Source organism: Eretmochelys imbricata, chromosome 7 (genome assembly GCF_965152235.1).
Source record: "Eretmochelys imbricata isolate rEreImb1 chromosome 7, rEreImb1.hap1, whole genome shotgun sequence".
Taxonomy (NCBI): Eukaryota; Metazoa; Chordata; order Testudines; family Cheloniidae; genus Eretmochelys; species Eretmochelys imbricata.
In genome coordinates this window covers 50,735,428-50,763,148 of record NC_135578.1, presented here as the reverse complement: position 1 = coordinate 50,763,148, position 27,721 = coordinate 50,735,428, and the positions used below count along the sequence as shown (strand labels likewise).

Here is a 27,721-nt window from a genome sequence, read left to right as displayed (position 1 = left end):
AATTTTTGCTTAGATATGGAATGGGGTGCCTTTTACCTCCCTCCCCATCCTGCATCAGCACAGTTCCCAACCCCACATTAGAAGCATTTGTGCACAGCAGGAATGTTTTCCCAAAATCAGGGATGACTAATATAGGCTCCTTAGCTAGCGACTCTTATTTTTGGGAAGCCTTTCTCACAGGCCTTAGTCCACTTTACCTCGTCTGGTTTCCCCTTTTTGGTAAGGTCTGTTATGGGGGCCACAATGTTGCTAAATCCCTTTACAAACCTGCGATAATAGTTGGCAAGCCCAATAAAAGATTGGACTTGCTCCTTTGTTTTAGGAACAGGCCAGCCTTTTATGGCTTCTACTTTCAGGGGATCAGGGTGTACCAATCTGCTTCCCACTCTGTGTCCCAGGTATGATACCTCTGCAGCTCCTAAGGCATGTTTGGAGATTTTAATAGTTAGGCTGGCTTCCCTTAGCCTTTGTAACACAACTCCCATGTGGCAGAGATGATCTTCCCAGGAGCAGCTGAAAATGGCCAAGTCATCTATATAGGCTCTGACAAAGGTCTGCAACCCACGCAAAACCTGATTAATGAGTCTCATAAAGGTGGCACCAGAATTTTTTAATCCAAATGGTAGAACCTTGAACTCATACAGACCAGAATCCACTATGAAAGCAGAATTTTCCTGGGCATTCAACATCTAAGGGGATTTTCCAGTATCCTCAAGTTAAATCCAGTGTGTTTATGAACTTTGTATCCTCCAATTGGTCCAATAAATCCTGTATGCAGCGTGTGGGGTATGGATCAGGCTGTGTGATTGCATTTAGCTTTCTGTAATCCACACAAATCCTCATGGTTTTATCCTTCTTGGGCACCATCACAATGGGAGAGGCCCAGGGACTATTTGATTTAGTAATTATTCCCATTTCCAACATGCCTTCAGACTTCTCCTGGATCTGCCTTTGCATTTCCCCCTTGGCCCAATATGCCCTGCTAGGTGCTGGGTAGTTTGAATGGAATGAACAATCATGTTAGTTAAAGCTGGCCGGTTGGAGAATGTTTGCCTGTGGTATTTTAACAGGGCTAACATCTCCTGTTTTTGGGTAGGATTTAAACTGTTCCCAAACTCCATGCTTTCCAGCAGGGTTTCTGTAATTAGGTCAATCAAAGGGACAGATCCTGTTCCCTCATGAGCACAACAAATCATATTGACGTAAGCTTTCAGTCTATTAGAATGCACCATCTGCATAGCTCCTCTTCCATGAGGATTCTTGACATTATAGGTAATCTCATTAACCCTTTCCACTACCTCATATGGTCCATCCCAAATGTCCTGCATTTTATTCTTCCTTACAGGAATCAACACAAGAACCATATTCCCAATTTCAAAAGCTCTTTCCTCAGCATGCCTATTGTACCAACTTTCTGATCTTCCTGATTTTTCCTAAGGTTCTGCTGTACCAAATCCATGACAGCCTGCAATCTCTCCTTAAAGTGGGACACATACTCCCCTACTGGCTATTCTGTTTCTTCAGTATTGCCTTCCCAGGAGTCATAGATCAAATTCAAGGGTCCCCGCCCTGTCTTTCATACAAGAGATCAAAAGGAGCAATCCCTGTGGATTCTTGGGGCACGCTTCTATATGCAGATAGTAAATATGGAAGCAACACATCCCTGTCACCCTCGTGCCTGGAAACATGCATCCTAAGCATGGCTTTCAGAGTTCCATCGAACCTTTCTACCAGTCCATTTTTCTAGGGGTGGTAGGGTGTAGCCTTTAAGTGCTTCACCCCACACAACTCCCACAATTTCTCAAACACCATAGACATAAAATTAGTACAGCGGTCTGTCAACATTTCCTTGGGAAAGCCCACCCTGCTAAAGATGGTAAAGAAAGCTGTGGCCACAGCCTCAGCTTAAATGTTAGACAATGCTACAGCCTCAGGGTACCTGGTAGTAAAATCCACCACCACAAGAATATACCTTTTTCCATTCCTAGAAGGTCTGGATGTAGGTCCCACAACGTCCACAAAAACAACAAGGAGTCCGGTGGCACCTTAAAGACTAACAGATTTATTTGGGCATAAGCTTTTGTGGGTAAAAAACCCACTTCTTCAGATGCATGGAGTGAAAATTTCAGATGCAGGCATTACTATACTGACACATGAAGAGGAGGGAGTGACCTCACAAGTGGACAACCAGTGTTGACAGGGCCAATTCAGTCAGGGTTGATGTAGACCACGCCCAATAATTGATGAGGAGGTATCAATTCCAGGAGAGGTAAAGTTGCTTTTGTAGTGAGCCAGCCACTCCCAGGCCCTGTTGAAGCCCAAATTAATGCTGTTAAATTTGCAAATGAATTTTAATTGTGCAGTTTCTCTTTGAAGTCTGTTTCTGAACTTTTTTTGTTCAAGTATGGCTACTTTTAAATCTGTTATAGAATGTCCAGGAAGATTGAAGTGTTCTCCTACTGGCTTTTGCATGTTACCATTCCTGATGTCAGATTTGTGTCCATTTATTCTTTTACATAGAGACTGTCCGGTTAGCCAGTGTACATGGCAGGGGGGCATTGCTGGCACATGATGGTGTATGTCACATTAGTAGATGTGCAGGTGAATGAGTCTGATGGTGTGGCTGATGTGGCTGGGTCCTCTGATGGTGTTGCTAGAGTAGATATGTGGACAGACTAGGCAACAGGGTTTGTTGCAGGGCTTGGTTCCTGGGTTAGTGTTTCTGTGGTGCGGTGTGTAGTTGCTGGTGAGTATTTGCTTCAGGTTGGGGGGCTGTCTGTAAGCGAGGACTGGCCTGTCTCCCAAGGCCTGTGAGAGTGGGGGATAGTTTTCCAGGATAAGTTGTAGATTGTTGATGATGTGCTGGAGAATTTTAGCTGGGGGCTGTATGTGATGGCCAGTGGTGTTCTGTTATTTTCCTTGTTGGGCTTGTCCTGTAGTAGGTGACTTCTGGGTACCTGTCTCGCTCTGTCAATCTGTTTCCTCCATTCCCCAGGTAAGGATTGTAGTTTTAAGAATGCTTGAGAGAGATCTTGTAGGTGTTTGTCTCTGTCTGAGGGATTGGAGCAAATTCGGTTGTATCTTAGGGCTTGGCTGTAGACAATGGATGGTGTGATGTGTCCTGGATGGAAGCTGGAGGCATGTAGGTAAGTATAGTGGTCAGTAGGTTTTCGGTATAAGGTGGTGTTTATGTGACCATCACTTATTTGTACTGTAGTGTCCAGGAAGTGGATCTCTTGTCCAGGCTGAGGTTGATGGTGGGGTGGAAATTATTGAAATCCAGGTGGAATTCTTCAAGCCCTCCTTCCCCTGCGTCTTATCCCACTGGCTAACCATAAGTCATACAAGCAATTCCCTTAGATACTCCAGTTTCCCAGTATCACCACCAGTGCCACTTGTTATGAGGATGAATGGTTATGAAAACCAATGCCACAGTAAAAGAAAAAGGGTTCTCCCGATCTCAAAGGACCAAGCCCCAAACCCAGGTCAATATAAAAATCAGATCTTACCCACAAATCATGCTGTTGCCAATCCTTTAGAATCTAAAGGTTTATTCATAAAAGAAAAGAATATAGATGAGAGCTAAAATTGGTTAAAGGGAATCAATCACATACATTAATGGCAAAGTTCTTGTTTCAGGCTTGTAGCAGTTATCGAATAAACTGCAGGTTCAAATCAAGTCTCTGTAGTACATCCACAGCTGGGATGGGTCATTCAGTCCTTTGTTCAGAGCTTCAGTTTATAGCAAAGTTCCTCCAGAGGTCAGAAGATTGGATTGAAGACAAAATGGAGATGCTGCTGCTGTCTTTTATAATCCTTTTGCCATGTGGCTTGTGCTCTCTTTGTTCCAACCACAAGCTACCCAGCACATGGCATGGAAAAACCTTAGTGTTCTGTCCATAGGCATGTCCCTGCATGCCTTGCTGAGTCACAAGGTGTATCTGCCTTCTCTTTGCATAGCTGATGGTCCTTAATGGGCCATCAAGCAGGCTAGGCAGTGCTGACGCCACATTGTCTGGGGTGTCACCCAGAAGCATAGCACCAGTTTGAAATACAGACAGTATAGAGCCAAAACTTATAATTTTAAATACAAAATGATACATGCATTTAGATAGCATAATGATAACCAGCAAATCATAACCTTTTTATAGACACCTCACACGACAACCTTTGTACAATATTTCCTCCAAATATATAACAGTGGTTGCAACAATGATCTATATGGTTACAGTTTATGTCAATAACGTCACACTAGCAAATAAACAAAACCACAAACTAAGCCTAATATACTAGATAGGATTTGAATTAGCAATATCTCACCCTGATTTATGATACAATAAAGCTTGCAAATTCTGGGTTCCCCTCCCCCCTTACAAGTCCTTTGTCTTCCAGAGGTTCTTTCAGGTGTTGAGTTGTGGGGGAGTGAAGACAAATCATGATGTCACTCCTCACCTTATATAGTCTCTCTGTAGGGCGGGAATCCTTTGTTCCAAGCTAAGTTCCCAGCCCAGTTTGAGAACATAAGAACAGCCATACTGGGTCAGACCAAAGGTCCATCTAGCCAGTATCCTGTCTTCTGACAGTGGCCAATGCCAGGTGCCCCAGAGGGAATGAACAGAACAGGTAATCATCAAGTGATCCATTCTCTGTCGCCCATTGGTGATGTTGCACTGAATGTGAATATGATGCAACTGGAATATGCTTTATGCAAAAGGTCTCTTGTAAGATATCATTACAAAGCTTATAATCTACTGAGTGTGGTCATCCCATTTGTTTGCATGTATTATTTCTATATCTGAAGGTAAGAGAATAAGATATAAACTTGTATTACTGGTATAAACATATTAAGTGGTAGCCATTAAGGGTGCTTCAGAATCAGTGAACTGTAAATGGCTCTGTTTACTTGCAAACCATCCTGTGGGCCAGCTCAGGAAGAATGGAGGCTGGTGTCTCACAGGACATGTGACCATGTCACATGATACTGGAATCCATCTTAAATCTCATATTTTTCCATTTAGAAGGAGGGTTGGGGACCCAGAGGGAAAAAGATTCCTGCCTTGTGCCAAAGCTATAAAAGGGGGTGGAACAGGACAAAGATGGGTGCCACTCATGAGAAAACGCCTAGTTACCACCTGAGATGGCTGCTGGAACTAACAAGGACTGTTCCAAGGGAAAGGATTGGGCCCAGACTACGAAGGAGTCTTGTCTGTGAAAGAAGCTTATTGGAACATCTCTGAGGGTGAGATATTATATGTAATCAGTTTCTTCATGTATTAGGCTTAGACTTGAGTGTTTTTGCTTTATTTTGCTTGGTGACTTACTTTGTTTTGTCTGTTATTACTTGAAACTACTTACATCCTACTTCTTATACTTAATAAAATCACTTTTGTTTATTAATGAACCCAGAGTAAGCGATTAATACCTAGGGGAGCAAACAGCTGTGCATATCTCTCTATCAGTGTTATAGAGGGTGGACAATTTATGAGTTTACCCTGTATAAGCTTTATACAGAGTAAGATAGATTTATTTGGGTTTGGATCCCATTGGGAGCTGGGTGTCTGGGTGCTGGAGTCAAGTAACCTGCAGAGTTGTTTTCACTTAAAGCCTGCAGCTTTGGGGGCGTGGCCCAGACCCTGGGTCTATGTTGCAGCATACTAGCATGGCTGGCTCAACAAGCAGGGTTCTGGAAGTCCCAAGCTGACAGGGGAAACGGGCTCTGAGGTAATTTCAGCACATTGGGTGACAGCCCCAAGGGGATCTCTGTGACCAAACCCGTCACACCCAGCTTCTGGCAAAAAGAAGCTAGGGATTTTGAAGCACTTGGAGGAGATGAAGGTGATCAAGAACAGACAACATGGATTCAGCAAGGGCAAGTCATGCCTGATCAACCTGATTGCCTTCTGTGATGAGAAAACTGGCTCTGTGGATATGGGAAAAGCAGTGGACCTGATATAACTTGACTTTAGCAAAGCTTTTGTTATGGTCTCCCACAGAAAGTTAAAATAGTATGGATTGGATGAATGGACTATAAGGTAGATAGAAAGCTGGCTAGATTGTCAGGCTCAACGGGTAGTGATCAATGGCTTGATGTCTAGTTGGCAGCCGATATCAAGCAGAGTACCCCAGGGGTTGATCCTGGGGCCGGTTTTGTCAACATCTTCATTAATGATCTGGATGATGGGATGGATTGCACCCTCAGCAAGTTTGCAGATGACACTAAGCTGTGGGGAGAGGTAGATACATTGGCGGGTAGGGATAGGGTCCAGAGTGAGCTAGACAAATTGGAGGATTGGGCCAAAAGAAATCTGATGAGGTTCAACAAGGACAAGTGCAGAGTCCTGCAGTTAGCATGGAAGAATCCGATGCACTGCTCCAGGCTGGGTACCGACTGGCTAAGCAGCAGTTCTGCAGAAAAGGACCTGGGGATTACAGTGGATGAAAAGCTGGATATGAGTCAGTAGTTTGCCCTTGTTGCCAAGAAAGCTAATGGCATATTGGGCTGTATTAGTAGGAGTATTGCCAGCAGATCGAGGGAAGTGATTATTCCCCTCTATTCAGGACTGGTGAGGCCACATCTGGAGTACTGAATCCAGTGTTGGGCCCCCCACTACAGGAAGGATGTGGACAAATTGGAGAGTCCAGCGGAAAGCAATGAAAATGATCAGTGGGCTGCGGCACAAGACTTACAAGGAGAGGCTGAGGAAACTGGGCTTATTTAGTCTGCAGAAGAGAAGAGTGAGGGGGGATTTGATAGCAGCCTTCAACTACCTGAAGGGCAGTTCCAAAGAGGATGGAGCTAGGCTGTTCTCAGTGGTGGCAGATGACAGAACAAGGAGCAATGGTCTCAAGTTGCAGTGGGGGAGGTCTAGGTTAGATATTAGGAAACACTATTTTACTAAGAGGGTGGTGAAGCACTGGAATAGGTGCGATACAACCGCATTTGCTCAAACCCCTCAGACAGAGACAAACACCTACAGGATCTCTATCAAGCATTCTTACAACTACAATACCCACCTGCGGAAGTGAAGAAACAGATTGATAGAGCCAGAAGAGTTCCCAGAAGTCTCCTACTACAGGACAGGCCTAACAAAGAAAATAACAGAACGCCACTAGCCGTCACCTTCAGCCCCCAACTAAAACCCCTCCAACGCATTATTAAGGATCTACAGCCTATCCTGAAGGATGACCCAACACACTCACAAATCTTGGGAGACAGGCCAGTCCTTGCCTACAGACAGCCCCCCAACCTGAAGCAAATACTCACCAGCAACCACATACCACACAACATAACCACTAACCCAGGAACCTATCCTTGCAACAAAGCCCGTTGCCAACTGTGCCCACATATCTATTCAGGGGACACCATCACAGGGCCTAATAACATCAGCCACACTATCAGAGGCTCGTTCACCTGCACATCCACCAATGTGATATATGCCATCATGTGCCAGCAATGCCTCTCTGCCGTGTACGTTGGTCAAACTGGACAGTCTCTACATAAAAGAATAAATGGACACAAATCAGATGTCAAGAATTATAACATTCATAAACCAGTCGGAGAACACTTCAATCTCTCTGGTCACGCGATTACAGACATGAAAGTTGCGATATTACAACAGAAAAACTTCAAAACCAGACTCCAGAGAGAGACTGTTGAATTGGAATTCATTTGCAAATTGGATACAATTAACTTAGGCTTGAATAGAGACTGGGAGTGGCTAAGTCATTATGCAAGGTAACCTATTTCCCCTTGTTTTTTCCTCCCCCCCCCCCGACGTTCTTGTTAAACCCTGGATTTGTGCTGGAAATGGCCCACCTTGATTATCATACACATTGTAAGGAGAGTGATCACTTCAGATGAGCTATTACCAGCAGGAGAGTGGGGTGGGGGGAGAGAAAACCTTTTGTAGTGGTAAACACCCATTTTTTCATGGTTTGTGTGTATAAAAAGATCTTCTGTACTTTCCACAGTATGCGTCCGATGAAGTGAGCTGTAGCTCACAAAAGCTTATGCTCAAATAAATTGGTTAGTCTCTAAGGTGCCACAAGTACTCCTTTTCTTTTTGCGAATACAGACTAACACGGCTGTTATTCTGTTACCTAGGTAGGTAATGGAATCTCCATCCTTAGAGGTTTTTAAGGCCCATCCTGACAAAGCCCTGGCTGGGATGATTTGGTTGGTGCTGGTCCTGCTTTGAGCAGGGGGTTGGACTAGATGACCTCCTGAGGTCTCATCCAATTCTAATCTTCTATGATCCTATATTTCTATACCATCCTTGCCCATCCTAGCTAATAGCCATTGATGGACTACCATCCATGAATGTATCTAATTGTTTTTTGAACCCTGTTATAGTCTTGGCCTTCACATCATCCTCTGGCAAAGAGTTCCTCAGGTTGACTGTGCGTTGTGTGGAGAAATACTTTCTTTTGTTTGTTTTAAACCTGCTGCCTATTAATTTCATTTGGTGACCCCCTAGTTCGTGTTTTATGAGAAGGAGTAAATAAAACTTCCTTATCTACTTTGTCCACACCAGTCAAGATTTTATAGACCTCTATCATGTACCCCCTTAATTGTTTCTTTTCCAGCCTGAAAAGTCCCAGTCTTATTAATCTCTCATCATACGGCAGCCATTCCATACTCCTAATCACTTTTGTTGCCCATTTCTGAATCTTTTCCAATTCCAAGATATCTTTTTTGAGATGAGGCGAAATCAATTGCACGCAGTATTCAAGATGTGGGCGTACCATGGATTTATATAGAGGCAATATGATATTTTCTATCTTATTGTCTATCCCTTTCTTAATGATTCCCAATATTTTCTTAGCTTTTTTGACTGCTGCTGCACATTGAGTGGATGTTTTGAAAGAACTGTCCACAATGACTCCAAGATCTCTTTCTTGAGTGAGAACACCTAATTTAGATCCCATAATTTAATATGTATAGTTGGGATTATGTTTTCCAATGTGCATTACTTTGCATTTATCAACATTGTGGAAAAATACAAGTCCCAAAATTGAGTTCAGTGTCATGTGGTCTGGTCACATGCCATTGCATGCTTCGCTGAGTCATAGCAGCCATTATCCATAGGCTGGCTGAAGCACTGGGAACAAACTTTTTCCATGGTCCATTGTCTTTACTGTTGGGCCATTAGCACTGTCTAGCTTTTTCATTTTTGTACCTGAAAGGCTAGTTGTGGATGTTTCCAACTTCACAACATCTTTCAGTGACACACACATAGCAAAATTCATAAGTCCGGATACAATCCAACAAGAATGCTACTTCACAAGGCTCACTTTGTACAAAACATATCATAATTATATGACAGTGGTGAATATGGGGGTGTCAGGGTGTTGCTCTGGGGCACTAAGTGTCACACACACACCACTCTGGGAGGCAGTTTTACTGGGCTGGTGTAATGGGGCGCATATATCTGCTGGAGGCAAATGTGAATGCAGACACATGCATAACTCAGGCTATGTCTACACTACTGCAGTAAGTTGACCTAAGTTACACTACTCCAGCTATGTGAATAACATAGCTGAAGTCGACGTAGCTTAGGTCAACTTACTGTGGTGTCTACACCACACTGGGTTGATGGGAGACACTCTCCCGTCGACTTACCTTACTCTTCTTGTTCAGGGTGGAGTATGGGGGTTGACCAGAAAGCGATCTGCGGTCAATTTGGTGGGTCTTCTAAATCGACCCCTAAGTTAGACCTGCTGAATCGACCCCTGGTGTATCGATCGCCAGAGCTTCAATCTGGCTGCAGTGTAGACATATCCTAAGTCTATGCCAGGCCACTTGCATTGACCTACCTTTGTTGTGTAGCCCTGGCCTGAGTGCTAGAGCCCCTCCTTTGGGCTGTGCAGAGCCCAGCCCCAGCTGGTCTAGGGCACCCGTCACTGAAACTATCCCAGCCTCCAGCGCTCTCTGTGTCCCACCAGGTTTTCACCCTCTCTGCGGAATGGCCTTGAGGAGAACTACTGCCGGAACCCAGATAGAGATGAGCGGGGGCCCTGGTGCTACACCACAGACCCGGCCATCCGGCACCAGAGCTGTGGCATCAAGAAGTGTGAAGATGGTGAGTAAACCCCCTTCCCCCAAGCACAGGTGCTGACTTTTCCTTTTTCTGCTCAACCCCCACTTCACCTGAGGCCCCAACCTCACTCAGCCTCTTCCCCCAAGGCCCCACCTTTGCTCCCTCTCTTTCTCCCTCCACTCTGCCCCCTCCCCGGGGCTCCTGCATACCTGCCGCTTTCTGACCTCCCCCAATTCCCCGCAACTGCCAAACAGCTGTTGGGCAGCAGCACCACCCCAATCAGCTGTTGGGCAGCAGTGTTCCCCCATTAGCTGATGAGCAGGGGCGGGGAACAGCTGTGGCCGGTATGTGCGGAGCACCCACTGTTATTTTTCTGTGGATGCTCCATCCCCAGAGCACCAATGGACTCGGCATCTATGCCCCCATGCATGGAATAGCCGTCTCCCATGTGCAATGGTTGGACACGTCACTCCCTCCGTGTGCTGGCTAGATGCTCCCTCCCTCCCTGCGCGACAGCTGGTGCCTGTGCACCAGCACCCAGCCCACACTTGCCCTCTCACCCCTGCACACCGCCATGCGCATATGTGCTGGATCCAGGGTTCTACCCACAAACCCTTGCCTGGCACTAGTCTGCTTGGTGATGGTCTGTGATATGGGGGCTCTCCTGGGGGCAGAGCTAGGAGGGTTGGGGATGCTGTGGATTCTCTGGGTTCAGTGCCAATGATGCCCACCTGCATAGCTGACAGAGGCCCTCAGAGCTGCCAGCCTGTGTGTGCCCTGCCTCGCTCCATGCCTGAAGCATGACTCTCTCTTGCAGCCGTGTGCATGTTGTGTAACGGGGAAGATTACCGGGGCCTGGTGGACCACACGGAGTCCGGGCGGGAGTGCCAGCGCTGGGACCTGCAGCACCCCCACAAGCACCCATACCATCCCCATAAGTACCAGCCCTCCCTGTTTGGGGCGGGGATTGCTCATCCCCCCCAGGATGTTCTCAGCATGGGATGGGAACAGCCTGGCCTTTGGGGGGGTGGGGGGCTCAGGACGGAGCAGGGCTAGGTGGTGGTGGGGCAGCTCAGCACTCTGTCCAGAGCAGCGAGTTCCCCAGGGTCACTGGTTACTGCCCATGGACTGCTAGGGGCTGGGAAGCCTGAGCCCCCGCAGCACTACACAGGCCCTGCAGTGAATGCAGACCAGCCGGGAGGCATGGCACTCCGGGATGGGATGGGCACAAGCAGAGATCCTCCCTGCTGCCAGTGCTGAGCCCCCAGGCTGGCATTGCCACCTGCAGAGGAGCGCACTTGCCACTGCCCAGCCCCACCACCATGTTCAGGCAGGGTCCAGCACTGAGATTCTGTGGGTAACATGGATCCCGGCCACGTCCCGCAAACAGGGCTGGTCACTGCCAAGGGTCAGGCTGAGGCTGCACTGCAAACCCACTTCCTGGGGGTCCGAGCAGGGGGAGAACACATCCCAGAGGCTCTTGAACCAGGACAGGATCAGAATGTGGCTTTGTAAATATCATGGTTTCCCTCACCTCTCTCCGCCTCCTCCCCGTCCCACCCAGATACCCCGAGAAGGATCTGGATGACAATTACTGCCGCAACCCTGACAGCTCCGTGGGCCCCTGGTGCTACACCACGGACCCAGCCCGGGAGCGGGAGTACTGCCACCTACGCAAGTGCAGTAAGTGCTGTGTAGTGGGTGCCAATGGGAGTGTCTGGGATGTGTTGACCACACTGCTATGTTCGTATCATCGTTAACTCTCTGAGAGCAACGCCGATGTGCCCAATCTGGCTCTGGCTCTTGATGGTGTGAGGTGTAGCCACCTGGCAGGGCCACCCTGTGTCACCGTGCCCGGCTCCCTGCTCCCATGCCTCAGCGGAGTTGAGCCCTGTAGCCATGACAGACCTTTCCCCGACAATGTCCCCCTGCTGCCCCTGACCAGCACTGCTCTCTGCTCTGCCCCAGCGCAGGGGATGAGTAGCACACCAACCCCTTGTACAGCGCCCACCCTGCTGGCACTCGGGAACAAGCTCCATGCCCTTAGGGGGATTTCAGAGAGCCCATGAGGTCCAGCCTCTGGCTCACAGCCCTGAGCACATGGCAGGGCCCTGCCAGTGAAGGGTCTGCAGCGTGACCAGTCCCCTGGTCAGCAGGCTGGTGCCAGAGTGCAAGGTGTTCCAGTGCCCACAGTATACACCACTCGTCCCTGCTCCCGGTGCTCCCAAGACAGCCCCCAGTGACGCTTGGCCTCTCCCGCTGCCCACATCTACGGAAGCAGAGAAACGTCCACACCTCACAGATAGCACCACCAGCTGCTTCAAGCACAAAGGCGAAGGCTACCGGGGCAAAGTGAACGTCACCACGTCAGGGATCCCCTGCCAGCGCTGGGATGCCCAGACCCCCCACCGGCACCACTTCCAGCCTGAGGCATACGAGTGCAAGTAGGCGATGGACCACTTGGGTGTGGGGGAGGGAGGAGCTCCTTGAGGTCTATATGCTGGAGGTTCGGGGCTGGGGGGCATCCTTGTGCACAGGGAGAAGAATTCACTTTGCATCTGTGCAGGGATTGCTGGGTGGTCCTTGGGGGCTAGTTGGGGGAGGGGTCACGGGGGTCCCTGTGAGGGGGAGCTAGGTGGGGAGGGGTCACCTGGGGTCCCCATGAGGAAGGGAGCTAGCTGGAGGAGGGGTTGCCTGGGTCCCTGTGGCAGGCTAGCTGATGGGAGGGGTTTCCAGGGGTTCCTATGAGGGGGGGCTAGCTGGGGGAGGGTTCACCATTCGTCCCTGTGAGATGGGGAGCTAGGTGGGGAAGGTGTCACCTGGGGTCCCTGTGGCAGGCTAGCTGTGGGAGGGGTTGCCAGAGGTTCCTCTGAATGGGGGGCTAGCTGGAGGAGGAGAGGCTGGGGTCCCTAGGGGGGCTAGTTGGGGGAGGGGTCACATGGGGTCCCTGTGTGGGGGAGCTAACTGGAGGAGGGGGTCTCTGCGGGGGCCGAGTTGGGGGGAGGGGTTGTTGGAGGTTCCTGGAGGGGTACCTGGGGGAGGGGTCACCTGTTCCCCCTCAGATGAGACCCGGCACCAGCACACACTGCGCTAGCTGTCTGAATAAACACCCAGGGTCCTGGATGGCATGAAGAGCTGTGCAGCTGTGGCTTGAGCTGGCTGGAACCAGACTCCCTGGCTCAGGTCCCAGGTGCTGCAGGCTCCCCCTATGACCATTTACAATCCAGTCTGGCAGCTGCAGCATTGCCCCAGCTGGAGCTGGGCAAGAGGGGCTGGCTCTGCAGCCAGGAGTCACAGCATGGGAGCCAGCCTGGGGAGCCAGCCAGGGCTGGGAGTGTGGTGTGAGGCCAAGCAGGGCTTGCTGGTTCCGTGGCTGCAGGCTCTGAGCCTCCAGCACAGGTGTGACCCTGGCCCAGATGGGGTGGAGCCAACCTTGAAGGGGGGCTGCTTGTGAATGCCCATAGCCTGATGCCACAGCTTATGGGGAGCTTAGAGGGAGCTGTCTGTGGGGGGGCGAGCTGAGCATCTGTATCCTTGGAAATTCCAGCCTGCAACTCACAGAAACACCTCTGTGGCTGGGCACAGCTCCGATGATGGGGGCTGGCAGCCACTGGATGCTGTGCGTTTGGCTGGGGCATTCCCAAGCTGAGCTGATATGTCTGCCAGGGACCTGCGGGAGAATTACTGCCGGAACCCTGATGGCTCAGAGGCCCCCTGGTGCTTCACCAGCCTGCCCAGCATGCGCGTCGCCTTCTGCTTCCAGATCAAACGCTGCACCGATGAGGTGGAGGTGGAGGGTGAGGACTGCCCTGGCGGGGAGGAGACACTGGGCTGCCCTGAGAGCCTACAATAATAAAGCAGTGCTCACAGCCCAGTGCTCTGGAGCAACCCTACAATAACTAGTGCCCACAGCCCACTGCCCAGGAGCGACCCTACAATAACAAATCATCTAGTTATCTTAGGTGCCTGTACATGGATGCAAAAAGCCTGGGGAACATGCAGGAAGAATTGGAAGTCCTGGCACAGTCAGGAAACTATCATAGAATCATAGAAGATTAGAACTGGATGAGACCTCAGGAGGTCATCTAGTCCAACCTCCTGCTCAAAGCAGGACCAGCACCAACTAAATCATCCCAGCCAGGGCTTTGTCAAGCCGGGCCTTAAAAACCTCTGAGAATGGAGATTCCAACACCTCCCTAGGTAACCGATTCCAGTGTTTGACCACCCTCCTACTGAAATAATGTTTCCTAATTTCCAACCTAGACCTCTCCCACTGCAACTTGAGACCATTGCTCCTTGTTCTGTCATCTGCCACCACAGAGAACAGCTGAACTCCATCCTCTTTGGAACCTCCCTTCAGGTAGTTGAAGGCTGCTATCAAATCCCCCCTCACTCTTCTCTTCTGCAGACTAAACAAGCCCAGTTCCCTCAGCCTCTCCTCGTAAGTCATGTGCCCCAGCCCACTGATCACTTTTGTTGCCCTCCACTGGACTCTCTTCAATTTGTCCACATCCTTTCTGTAGTGGGGGCCCCCAAAACTGGACACAATACTCCAGATATGGCCTCACCAGAGCCGAATATAGAGGAATAATCACTCCCTCGATGCGCTGGCAATGCTCCTACTAATGCTATGATGTGATTGGAGCATTGTCATGGATGGGTATAAACTGTTCAGGAAGGACAGGCAGGGGAAGAAAAGGTGGAGGAATTGCACTATATGTAAGAGAGCAGTATGATTGCTCAGAGCTCCAGTATGAAACTGGAGAAAAAGCCTGTTGAGGGTCTTTGGGTTAAGTTTAGAGGTGAGAAAAACAAGGGTAATGTCATGGTGGGCATCTACTATCAAACACTGGACCAGGAGGATGAGGTAGATAAGGCTCTTCTTGACCTGCTGCTCACACACAGGGAAGAATTGGTAGGGGAAGTAGAAGTAGGTGGCAACCTGGGCAGCTGTGACCATGAGATGATCAAGTTCAGGATCCTGACAAAAGGAAGAAAGGAGAGCAGCAGAATATGGACCCTGGACTTCAGAAAAGCAGACTTTGACTCCCTCAGGGAACTGATGAGCAGGATCCCCTGGGAGAATAACATGAGGGGAAAAGGAGTCCAGGAGAGCTGGCTGTATTTTAAAGAAGCCTTATTGAGGGCTCAAGAACAAACCATCCCGATGTGCAGAAAGAATAGCAAATATGGCAGGCAACCAGCTTGGCTTAACAGAGAAATCTTCGGTGAGCTTAAACACAAAAAGGAAGCTTACAAGAAGTGGAAATTTGGACAGATGACTAGGGAGCAGTATAAAAATATTACTCGAGCATGCAGGGGTGTAATCTGGAAGTCCAAAGCATAACTGGAGTTGCAGCTAGCAAGGGATGTGAAGGATAACAAGAAGGGTTTCTACAGGTATGTTAGCAACAAGAAGGTCAAGGAAAGTGTGGGACCCTTACGGAATGGGGGAGACAGCCTAGTGACAGATGATGTGGGAAAAAAAATATTTTTTTTTGCCTCGGTCTTCACAGACAAGGTCAGCTCCTAGACAGCACAGTATGGGGAGGAGGTGAGCAGCCCTCAGTGGTGAAAGAACAGGTTAAGGACTATTTAGAAAAGCTGGACCTGCACAAGTCCATAAAGCCAGATCTAATGCATCCAAGGGTGTGAGGGAGTTGGCTGATGTGATTGCAGAGCCATTGGCCATTATCTTTGAAAACTTGTGGTGATTGGGGGAGGTCCCGGACGATTGTAAAAAGGCAAATATGGTGCCTATCTTTAAAAAAGGGAAGAAGGAGAATCCTGGGAACTACAAACTGGTCAGCGTCACCTCAGTCCCTGGAAAAATCATGGAGCAGGTCATCAAGGAATCCATTTTGAAACACTTGGAGGAGATGAAGGTGATCAGGAACAGTCAACATAGATTCACTAAGGGCAAGTCATGCCTGACCAACCTGATTGCCTTCTATAATGAGTTAATTGGCTCTGTGGATGTGGAGAAAGTGGTGGATGTGATAGATCTTGACTTTAGCCAAGCTTTTCATATGGTCTCCCACAGTATTCTTGCCAGAAAGTTAAAGAAGTATGGGCTGGATGAATGGACTCTAAGGTGGATAGAAAGCTGGCTAGATCGTCGGGCTCAACTGGTAGTGATCAGTGGCTTGATGTCTAGTTGGCAGCCGGTATCAAGTGGAGTACTCCAGAGGTCTGTCCTGGACCTGGTTTTGTTCAACATATTCATTAATGATCTGGATTACTCTGCGGAAGAGAAGAATGAGGGGGGATTTGATAGCTGCTTTCAACTACCTGAGAGGTGGTTCCAGAGAGGATGGTTCTAGACTATTCTCAGTGGTGGAAGAGGACAGGACAAGGAGTAATGGTCTCAAGTTGCAGTGGGGGAGCTTTAGGTTGGATATTAGGAAAAACTTTTTCACTAGGAGGGTGGTGAAACACTGGAATGCGTTGCCTAGGGAGGTGGTGGAATCTCCTTCCTTAGAAGTTTTTAAGGTCAGGCTTGACAAAGCCCTGGCTGGGATGATTTAATTGGGGATGGGTCCTGCTTTTGAGCAGGGGGTTGGACTAGATGACCTCCTGAGGTCCCTTCCAACCCTGATATTCTATGATTCTATGATTCTATGGATGATGGGCTAGATTGCACCCTCAGCAAGTTAGTGGATGACATTCAGCTGTGGGGAGAGGTAGATATGCTGGAGGGTAGGGATAGGGTCCAGAGTGAGCTAGACAAACTGGAGGTTGGGACAAAAGAAATCTGACGAGATTCAACAAGGACAAATGCAGAGTCCTGCAGTTAGGACAGAAGAATCCCATGCTCCTCTACAGGCTGGGTACTGACTGGCTAAGCTGCAGTTCTGCAGAAAAGGACCTGGGGATTACAGTGGACGAGAAGCTGGATCTGAGTCAGCAGTGTGTCCTTGTTGCCAAGAAGGCTAACAGCATACTGCACTGCATTAGTATGAGCATTGCCGGCAGATCGAGGGAAATGATTATTCCCCTCTATTCAGCACTAGTGAGGCCACATCTGGAGTATTGCGTCCAGTTTTAGGCCCCCCATTACAGAAATGATGTGGATAAATTGAAGAGAGTCCAGCGGAGGGTAGCAAAAATTATTAGGGGGCTGGGGCACATGACTTATGAGGAGAGGCTGAGGGAACTGGGCTTATTTAGTCTGCAGAGGAGAAGAGTGACGGGGGGATTTGATAGCAGGCTTCACCTACCTGAAAGGCGGTTCCAAATAGGATGGAGCTAGGCTGTTCTCATTGGTGGCAGATGACAGAACAAGGAGCAATGGTCTCAAATTGCAGTGGGAGAGGTCTAGGTTGCATATTAGGAAAAACTATTTCACTAGGAGGGTGGTAAAGCACTGGAATGGGTTACCCAGGGAGGTGGTGGAATCTCTATCCTTAGAGGTTTTTTAGGCCCATCTTGACAAAGCCCTGGCTGGGATGATTTAGTTGGGGTTGGTCCTGCTTTGAGCTGGGGATTGGACTAGACGATGTCCTGAGATCTCTTCGAACCCTAATCTTCCATGATTCTATGATCAGTGCCCACAGCCCAGTGCCCAGGAGTGACCCTACAATAACAAACTAGTGTGTACAGTTGAGTGCCCAAGAGCGACACTCCAATAACAGAACACAGTGTGTGTATTACCTCCTGGGCAGTCTCTGGAGGTCTGGGAGCAGGGCAGGATGCACTAGGCCAGCAGTGCCAGGATGGTTTCTGAGGGGTGTCATGGTGGGGACGAAGGCTAGGGAGCTGCAGGGGGAGCTGTGCACCCTCAGTAACAGCTGTCCTTTCCCTTCCCTCACCCCAGACTGTTACCATGGAAATGGTGAGCTGTACAGGGGCAAGATCAGCAAAACCCGGAAGGGCATCACTTGCCAGAAGTGGTCAGCAGGGTCACCACACACACCCCAGTAAGTGTGGGGTCTCCCCTCCTCCAGAAATGGCCCCCACAGCCACTGGGAGAGGCCCCGGGTGGGGAGGTCCCTGCACTGGGCCCAGGAACCTAGGCATGTGACCGTGCCATGGAGCCTGCGTCAAGGCGAGCAGCAGGGCCGGGGCAGTGTGAATGGCACTCACCTCAGGGGGAGGGTTGTGGGGAGTGTTGGGACAAGGGATGAGAGGTGTGGGAAGATTGAAGGGTTGGGGGGATTGAGGGAAACCAGGGCAGCAGGGGGGTTGAGGAGGCGGCAGTGGGGAGGGCTGAGGGGCGAGGAGCTGAGGGGCAGTGGCAGGAGGGTAGCTGAGGTGTGGGAGTTTGAGGGGCGGGGGGCAGGAGGATGGATGGGGGGTGATGGGCAGGAGAATTGCTGGGGGAGCTGAGTGGTGCGGGGCAAGAGGGTGGCTGGGGGTGGGGGGTGACTGAGGTGCAGGGGCAGGAGGGTGGCTGGGGGGTTGAGGGGTGGGGTGGCTGAGGGTCAGGGGGCAGAAGAGTGGCTGAGGGGTGGGTGGTAACTGAGGGGCGAGGAGCTAGAGAGTGATTGGAGGGGGCTGAGGGGTCGGGGGCAGGAGAGTGGCTATGAGAATCTGGGCTGAGGGATGGGGGGCTGAGAGGCAGCTGGGGGAAGGGGTCGGGGTTGAGGGACACAGGGCTGATTTCCCCATCTCCCCACAGGATCTCGCCTGCCATGTTCCCCACCATGCGCCTGGAGGAGAATTATTGCCGCAACCCCGACAACGACAGCCACGGGCCCTGGTGCTACACCATGGACCCCAGCACCCAGTTTGATTATTGCGCCATCAAGCCCTGCGGTGGGTGCCTGGCACACAGAGGGGACAGCTCAATCCCAAGGCCACTGCCCCACGCCATGTTCTCTGGGGACTGGAGTCATGCTGCTGAGTTGAGAAAATGCAGTGGGTTCGCGGCCTGGCTCCCCTCTGCCAGGCTGGCCTGTGGCCCAGCTCCTGTCGACCCAGGGCCACTGCCAGGGCCACCTCTCCAAATCCACAGGCTGGGCTGCCCCCTCCAGGGGCCTTCTCCACAGCAGAGCCAGCCCTGGCTGCCTGATGTTTGGCACATGGATCTGAGCCCTCTCAGGGCAGACCTGGGCTCTGGCCTAGCAGAGGGATGGGCGGATTGGTGGCCCCAAGCTTGCTCCCTTAAAGTGCCCTGTGGGTTCCAGGTAACCAGCCATACCTGTGTCAGGCAGATGGGGCTCCGGGGCCACGGACAGGCCAGGGCCAGAAGGTGCTCAGGTGGGGGTGCACTGGAGGAGGGGGTGAAGGGGTGCGATTAAGGGCTTGATCACCCCACTCCAGTGCTGCAGTGATAGGCTGGTTCAGTACCAGCGTGGAAGCCGGGAAGAGTTTTCAAAAGATTTAATCAGCGTTAAAAGGAGCTGGGTCTCTGCAAGGTGGGAGTGAGGAGCTGACTTGGGGGCTGAACCCCCTTCAGGGCTATGCTTTGGCCATTCCCCAGACCTGGCGCCATCCATGCTTGGCTCACCTACTGTGCTCCACTTCTTGGGGCAACTGATCTTCCCCACCTCTGGTTTGTTTCCCCAACAGGTGACAAGACGCTGGCCATCCTGGAGACTGCAGGTAAAGCCCACCAGCTGTGGCCGGGGTCCAGGTGCTGGGGCCAGGCAGGGGCAGCTCAGCTAGGGGATAGTGCTCAGGAGCAGAGGCCACAAGAGCCCCTAGGTGACCCCACCTCCCTCTTGGGACTGGGAAAACACCCAGATTACCAAGCAGCTGCCTCTGGCTGGGGGAATCTTTGGGGAGCTCCTGCTGAGTCTGCTGCCGGCCCCGGCCCCCGTGCGCTGTCCTCATCCTCCCCATGTCTGCAGATAATATTGTCTTTGCCGAGTGTGGCAAGAGGGATGAGCGCCGCCAGCTGAAAGGCCGTATAGTCGGGGGACGCCCCGGGAACTCACCCTGGACCGTCAGCATCCGCAACCGGTGAGCCAGGGTGGGGCTGGGGCAGGAGAGCTGGAGAGTGGGACCCTGCTGGGTCATGGGGAAGCAGCGGCAGCAGCCGTGTGCCATTGGTGCCTGTCCATTGCTCCGCTGACTCAAAGTGTAGACTCAGACGGCAGTTATTTGAACTCCATTCAGTGGGGCAAGAGTTTAATGGGTGCGGAGCAGCAACGTGTGCATCTCCCAGAGCAGCTGGAGCCCGGCCCCAGATCTTCTGGGGGTAGTAACACTGGCTGGCTGGCCACTCTGAGCAGCCTCCCACCACCATGGCTCGCCAGGCACAAGCTGGGGGTCAGCAAGCCACGAATGTTGGTGCCTGCCCCCAGGCCTCACAATGCGCACTGCAGTTCCCCAGCATCCAGACCCCCAGGCACTCGGCAGCTGCAATAACAGGGGCCTGGGGACTGGCACTTGCAGAATAGCCAGTGGTGGTCACACCTCCTGCCATAGGTTCCTCACAGAGGAGAGAGGCTTATAAGCTGCATGGAGCTGAGACCCACGGTACCATCTCACAATGAGCCAAAGTGCCATGCAGACCAGTGACCGCTCTGACTGTGGCCAATGCCACAGAGGCAGAGACTCCCCATGCACCTCACTGTCCCATATCTGATCTGCTGGAGGCCAAGCGCGCCCAGCCCTCAGAGAGGCATGGCGATCCGGAGATTCAGCCATTCCCAGGCCTGAACGGACCATCGTAATTATCCAGTCTCACCTCCTGTAGGACACAGGCCAGAGAAAATCCCCAAAACATTTCCTAGAGCCAGAAAATAGCCAATCTTGAGTTACAAATTGTCAGTGGTGGAAAATCCACAATGACCCTGGGTAAATTGTTCCAATGGTTACTTATTCTGACGAGTAAAAATGTAAGCCTGATTTCCAGGATGAATGTGTCTAGCTTCAGCATCCCACCTATGGACAGTGGTAGCCCTTCCTCTGCCAGCCTGAAGAGCCCAGGTTGAAAGATTCGGTTTCTATGCCAGTATTCTGCACAGTGATCAAGTCACCCCTTCACCTCCTCTTTGTTACTGCTGCCAGATCCACCTGGTGCTAACTAGATTGCCAGGCCCTGTGAGGCAGGCAGGGGCGCTGCCTGGACCCTGCCTCTCCCATGTGCTGTGTGCTTTCTGCCCCGCAGGGAAGGAGTGCATTTCTGTGGAGGATCCCTAGTGAAGGAGCAATGGGTCATCAGCACGCGCCAGTGCTTCTCCTCCTGGTAAGGTGTCAGCTGTACCCTGGGGCCCCTCCAGGGGAGGAAATGCGGTGTTCTGTGCACGAGCCATTCTGGCTGAGCACATGGCACTGGGGGTGGGGTGGGGGGGCTGGAGCAGGGGACAGTCCCACTGGACCCTGACTGGTCCAGAGATCAGCTAGCTGGTGCCTTTCAGACGCTCAGCGCTAGTCCAGGGGTTGTTACCATCCAGTCCTCCATGGTACGGCGGCCAGCGGGGCCGGGCTCAGTGATGGGCCGGGGAGCAGCGAAGGGAGGCAGATGGTCCCTGCTGACTAGCACCATTGCAACAGCTGCAGGCATCATCTGGTGGGTGCTGCAGTGCACAGGTGGGCAGTGGACAATAGGAGCCTGTGGTTTGTCCCTTCACCCCCCACCCTCCCTAGCTGCAGGCTACACAGGCGTCTGGGCAGCACCATGCTCAGCCGCTGTCAGCCTGGCCTCCCACCCCTGTGCCGCATGGCATGTATCAGCCCCAGAGCGAGCCCTTTGGCCTGGGCATGAGGGGGCTGCTGTAGTGATGGTCAGACACGGACTGTCTGGGAGCACCTTCCTGGGCTGTGCAGCCCTGGCCTGCAGGGAAGGGCCAGTCCTTCCTCGCCCACTCCTAATGGCACCATGGGCAGAAAGGCGGGGCCCCAGATATGGGGGACTGTGAGAGAGCCCTGCACAGCCAGTAGGGTTGCCAACTGTCTAATCATGCAAACCCAAGTGCCCTTGCCCCACTCCTGTCCCGCCCCATCTCCGAGGCCCCGCCCTGCTCATGCCATCCTCCCTCTCTCCATCACTCACTCTCCCACACTCTCACTTACTTTCACCAGGCGAAAGCAGAGGGTTGGGGTGCGGTCTCTGGGCTGGGGCCAAGGAGTTTGGAGGGTAGGAGGGCACTCCGGGCTGAGCCTGGGGCAGGGGTTAGGGTGTAGGAGGGGGTGCAGGGTGCAAGCTCTGGGAGGGAGTTTAGGTACTGGAGGGGGCTCTGGGCTGGGGGAGAAGGTTGGGGTGCGGGAGGGTGTGCTGGGTTCAGGCTCCAGTAGGGGGCTCAGGGCTAGGGCAGGGGATTGGGGTATAGGGGGGGTGAGGGGCGCAGGCTCTGGGAGGGAGTTTGGGTGCAGGAGGGGGCTCAGGGCTGGGGCAGGCGATTGGGGTGTGGGTGGAGGTTCAGGGTCAGGGAGGAAGTTAGGGTGCATGAGGGAGTTCCAACCTGGGGCAGGTGATTGGGGTGCAGAAGCAGTGTGGGCTCTGGCCAGGCGGTGCTTACCTTGGACTGGTCCTGATCAGCAGCGCAGTCAGGCTAAGGCAGGCCCCCTGCCAGCCCCTAGCTCTGGGCCGCTCCTGGAAGCAGCCAGCACATCCCTGAGGCCCCTGGGGAGGACCAAGTGGTCTCTGCACACTGTCCCTGCCTGCAGGCACTGCCCCTGTAGCTCCCTTTGGCCAAAGTTTCCAGGCAATGAGAGCTGTGGAGTCGGAGCTTGGGGCGGGGGCAGTGCGTGGAGACCCCATAACCCCCCGCTTCAGGGACATGCCAGCCACTTCCAGGAGTGGCGCAGAGCCAGGGGCAGGCAGAGAGCCTGACTTAGACCTGCTGTGCCCCCAACCCCAGCCTTGAGCCCCCTCCAGGACCCAAACTCCCTCCCAGAGCTTGCACCCCCCTCTGCACCCCAACCCCCTGCCCCACCCTCAGACCAGAGCCCCCTCATAGAATCATAGAATATCAGGGTTGGAAGGGACCTCAGGAGGTCATCTAGTCCAACCCCCTGCTCAAAGCAGGACCAATCCCCAACTAAATCAACCCAGCCAGGGCTTTGTCAAGCCTGATCTTGAAAACCTCTAATGAAGGAGATTCCACCACCTCCCTAGGTAACCCATTCCAGTGCTTCACCACCCTCCTAGTGAAAAAGTTTTTCCTAATATCCAACCGACACATCCCCCACTGCAACTTGAGACCATTGCTCCTCGTTCTGTCATCTGCTACCACTGAGAACAGTCTAGATCCATCCTCTTTGGAACCCCCTTTCAGGTAGTTGAAAGCAGCTATCAAATCCCCCCTCATTCTTCTCTTCTGCAGACTAAACAAACCCAGTTCCCTCAAAAAGAAAAGGCGTACTTGTGGCACCCCAGTTCCCTCAGCCTCTTCTCATAAGTCATGTGCTCCAGCCCTCTAATTATTTGTGTTGCCCTCTGCTGGACTCTTTCCAATTTGTCCACATCCTTCTTGTAGTGTGGGGCCCAAAACTGGACACAATACTCCAGATGAGGCCTCACCAATGTTGAATAGAGGGGAATGATCATGTCCCTCGATCTGCTGGCAATGCACCTACTTATACAGCCCAAAATGCCATTAGCCTTCTTGGCAACAAGGGCACACTGCTGACTCATATCCAGCTTCTCATCCACTGTAACCCCCAGGTCCTTTTCTGCAGAACTGCTGCCTAGCCATTCGGTCCCTAGTCTGTAGCAGTGCATGGGATTCTTCTGTCCTAAGTGCAGGAATCTGCACTTGTCCTTGTTGAACCTCATCAGATTTCTTTTGTAGCAACCTTCTAATTTGTCTTGGTCCCTCTGTATCCTATCCCTACCCTCCAAGTGTATCTACCTCTCCTCCCAGTTTAGTGTCATCTGCAAACTTGCTGAGGTGCAGTCCATGCCATCCTCCAGATCATTAATGAAGATATTGAACAAAACTGGTCCCAGGACGGACTCTTGGGGCACTCTACTTGATACCAGCTGCCAACTAGACATGGAGCCAATGATCATACTGGTTGAACCCAATGATCTAGCCAGCTTTCTATCCACCTTATAGTCCATTCATCCAGCCCATACTTCTTTAACCTGCTGGCAAGAATACTGTGGGAGACCATATGAAAAGCTCCCACAGTCCAAACCCCTCGGCCCCAGCCCAGAGACCACCCCACCCCCTGCACCCCAACCCCCTGTCCCAGCCTGGTGAAAGTTAATGAGGGTCGGGGAGAGTTAGCGACGGAGGGAGGGGGGATGGAATGAGTGGGGCGGAGACTTGGAGAATGGGCGGGGCAGGGGGCAGGACAAGGGTGTTTGGGTTTGTGTGATTCGACAGTTGGCAACCCTACAGTGGGAGCTCCTGCTGAATGGAGGCTGGGGATCAGGGCGGGGGCTGAGGAGCAGAGTGAGGGCTGGGGGCACTGTGCTGCAGCTTGGATCTTGCCTCCTCTGGCAGTGACACTGACCTGTCTAGCTATGAGGTCCAACTTGGGACCCTCTTCAAGGACCCGAGCCCCAGCGACCCCGACAAACAGGCCCTCCCCATCCTGAGACTTGTCTGCGGGCCCTCTGCGTCCAACCTGGTCCTGCTGAAACTAGCCAGGTGAGCAAGCTGAGGGCGCCGGCTTGGTGAGGCCAGGACCGGGTGCCAAGGCGTACACTGGACCCCACCCCCACCCACCCACCATGCAGCTCTTGGTGTGACAGCCTTTCCTTTCAACTGGAGTGCCCCCTTTCCCTACAAGGGGTGTAAGGTCTGGCTGGCTCCAGTGATTTCCTGTGCTCCCACAGAGAACCTCCAGGAGCCAGCCAGGGGCCCTGGGGACAGCCAGGGCATGCCCTGCCCAGGCGTGCCGGGTGCCACGATGGGAAGGGTGGTGCAGGAGTGCACGGCCAGTATGGGCACTGGTGGTGCAGGAGGCCGGCCCATGGGGCAGGTGTCTGGCTGTGACAGGGAGGCAGGTGGGGTAGTATATGGCCCTGGCAGGTGGCATGACCTCAAGGCAGGTGCCTGGCTGTGATGCAGCCCATGCATCCCACAGCACAAAGCTCTGCAGCGCAGCCTAGCCCTTGCCAGCCCCTCAGGCCTGCAGCCAGGCAGCCTGGCTCAGCACCACTTCCTCCCTGTGCCAGGAGCACCAGGAAGGGGGCAGCTTGGAGCCTGCACTAGTGGCTCATCTCTGGCTGCACTTCCAGTCCCTGGCTCTGGCTCTGCCTCCCTGACCCCCCCATGGCCTGGTGCCATGGCTTCATGCAGGGGCATGCACTGGCATCCAGCTGGCACGCCCTGGAAAGCAAGAGGCAGCTGCAGGCAGGGGAACAAGAAACCTGGGCCAGTGTGGGGGGAATCCCCCAGCTAACACCAAATTCTGGGGCTGAGGAGTCAGCAACCCCCAGGGCTGGACAGAGCTGAATGGGCAGTTCAAACCTCTGTGAGTCATTAGCCCAGGTCCCTGCAGCAGTCCTGTTGTGCTTGAGTCACATTTGGAGGCTGCTCCAGATCAATCTGTGCTGAAGGCCTGTTTCTGCAATGGCCATGGTGAGGGCAGAGCCCATGGTGCCATGCTGGGAGTTGGGTGGCAGGGCGTGGGCGGGCAGCTATGTGGCACTGCTCTCTCTTGGCAGGCCAGCGACTCTGAACAAGCGGGTGGCTCTGATCTGCCTCCCACCAGAGCGGTACGTCGTGCCTGAGAACACAGAGTGCGAGATCGCCGGATGGGGTGAAACCAGAGGTACAGACCCAGGGTCAGGGAGGGGGCAGCCAGGAGGTGAGGACTGGAGAATGCCATGGGGCACAGACATCCCCAGAGCCGTCCAGTCTCTTCTCCAGGCTGGGGCTGTCTGCAATGACACCCCACCTTCCCCAGCTTTCTCCTACCCTGCCTCTATACTACAGGAGCCCCAGCCGGATTCCTGCCCCATGCAGCTTCCCCTCTGCTCCATACCTCTGCCCCATCCCTTCCACCACTGCCACATCAGATCCCAGACAGGGACCCCGTCATGGCCTAGCCAGCCTCCCCTCCAGCCAGCCCTGCCCAGGCCGGGGGGAAGCGAGATGGGGCCACCAGTCCTTGAGCTCTAGCACCTAGGCCTCTCACCTGCTCTCCCTCCTGCCCCAGGTACTGGCAACAAGACTCTACTCAACGTGGCCAAGCTGCCTGTGATGAGCAACAAGGAGTGCAACATGGCGCTCCGAGGCCAGGTGAAGGAGAGTGAGCTGTGTACTGCGCCCCTGAGAGCCAGGGTAGGGGCCTGTGAGGTGAGCTGGGGGGCATGCTGGTTGGTGCATGCTGGGGGAAGGGGAAGGGAGTGCAGTGGGGGCAGGCTTGGAGGGAGTGCCCTGGGGGAGGGGAGTGCCGTGGGGGAGGGGAAGGAGTGTTGTAGGGGGCAGGCTGGGTGGCAGTTCAAAGTGGGAGGAGAGTGCTCTGGGAGGTGGGAGGGGAGGGAAATGCTATGGGGAGGGGAGGAGAGTTCTATGGCAGAGGAGAGTGTCATGGAGGAGGGAAGGGGAGTACAGTGGGGGAGGGGAGGGGAGTGTTGTCTGGGGAAGGCTGGGAGGGAATGCTGTGAGGGAGAGGAGGGGAGTACTGTGGATGGGGGAGTGCCATGGGGGCAGGCCTGGAAGATGTGCTATGGGTGAGGGGAGGGGAGTGCTGTGGGGGCTGGAAGTGGATCCTGGGGAAGGAGGCCATGCAAGGTGAGCATGGGGAGGATCTGTGAGGGGGCAGGGCAGGACGTGGCCCTGGGGGACACAGTGGGGCAGGGCAGGACAGGAGCACAGGAGTGAGGCCAGGAGCCCTGGGCCCTCCACATTGGCTTGGCACTCCGAGTCCCTGCCCATGCTGAGGGGCCAGCACAGGGCGTAAGAGTTGGCATGTTCTCTCGGCCCCTGCAGGGTGACTATGGGGGGCCGCTGGCCTGCCTGACCCATGACTGCTGGGTGCTGGAGGGCATCATAACCCCAATGCGTGTGTGTGCCCGCAAGGACCAGCCAGCCATCTTCACTCGTGTCTCGCTCTACGTCGATTGGATCAACAAAGTGATGAGGATGTTCTGAGCTGGGGGGGGCCCAGCTCAGGGCCCAGATGGGCAGGGACGGCCCCCCCAATGAGCTCAGCACTGCTCTCCCCTCCGCCTCATGATGGCCATTGGAGTTCACCCATGCCAAACTGTGCCAAGCCCACACAGCATCCCCAGGCGGGGCTCTGAATCCAGACTGTCTGTCCCATGTGCTGAGACCAAGCCAGGCCAGCCTGTCCCTGGGTTGTGGGCATCAGCCTCACAACAGGGGTTGCTCCTCATTACTGCATTGGGTGATTGCAATAAACATGCTTAAGGTGTCTCTGTCATGTGGGCCGGGGGGACCTGGGTGCTGGGGTACAGGACCAGCCCCAAGGACTGGTGGGAGCCTGGGCAGGGCCTGGCAGGCTCCAAGTCCACCTGGGGGAGATGGCAGCAGCATTGGCGGGATGGGGCCAGGCTCTGGCCCTGCCCACTCCAAGGAGCCTCTCCCCCGGGATCGGGGGAGGCGGGGGGAGGGGGGGCGGGCGCTGATTCCTGAGTTTGCTGTGACCCACAGGAGCCCAGTGCCTGGCCTGGGCATGTCTCACTGGGAGCCTTTGTATGCTGCAGCCACGTGCATCACTGGGAGAGGGCAGTGATGGGCTGGAGCTAATGGTGGGGGGGCAAAAGGAGGAGGGGAAAGGTCCTTGGTAGTGCTGGGGGGGCAGGAGGCAGTCCCTGGGTGGGGGCAGGAAAGCATGTGGCCCACTGGCCCGTTAGCACATGGGTC

At 53.1% G+C, this 27,721-nt stretch overlaps 1 protein-coding gene across 1 annotated transcript in view; it reads left to right on the top strand.

Moving 5' to 3' along the window:
- The window catches only part of MST1 (macrophage stimulating 1), a 59,704-nt gene extending 32,718 nt beyond the window's left edge, over nt 1–26,986 (top strand). The window contains exons 5-18 of the mRNA XM_077822820.1: nt 9,946–10,082; nt 10,858–10,978; nt 11,605–11,732; nt 12,319–12,484; nt 13,707–13,837; nt 17,857–17,959; nt 18,661–18,797; nt 19,554–19,586; nt 19,835–19,946; nt 21,100–21,177; nt 24,386–24,532; nt 25,555–25,661; nt 26,049–26,188; nt 26,825–26,986. Coding sequence (XP_077678946.1) covers nt 9,946–10,082; nt 10,858–10,978; nt 11,605–11,732; nt 12,319–12,484; nt 13,707–13,837; nt 17,857–17,959; nt 18,661–18,797; nt 19,554–19,586; nt 19,835–19,946; nt 21,100–21,177; nt 24,386–24,532; nt 25,555–25,661; nt 26,049–26,188; nt 26,825–26,986 — 1,702 coding nt within the window. The remainder of the gene's footprint in view (nt 1–9,945; nt 10,083–10,857; nt 10,979–11,604; nt 11,733–12,318; nt 12,485–13,706; nt 13,838–17,856; nt 17,960–18,660; nt 18,798–19,553; nt 19,587–19,834; nt 19,947–21,099; nt 21,178–24,385; nt 24,533–25,554; nt 25,662–26,048; nt 26,189–26,824) is intronic.
- Nucleotides 26,987–27,721: the final 735 nt, after the last annotated feature.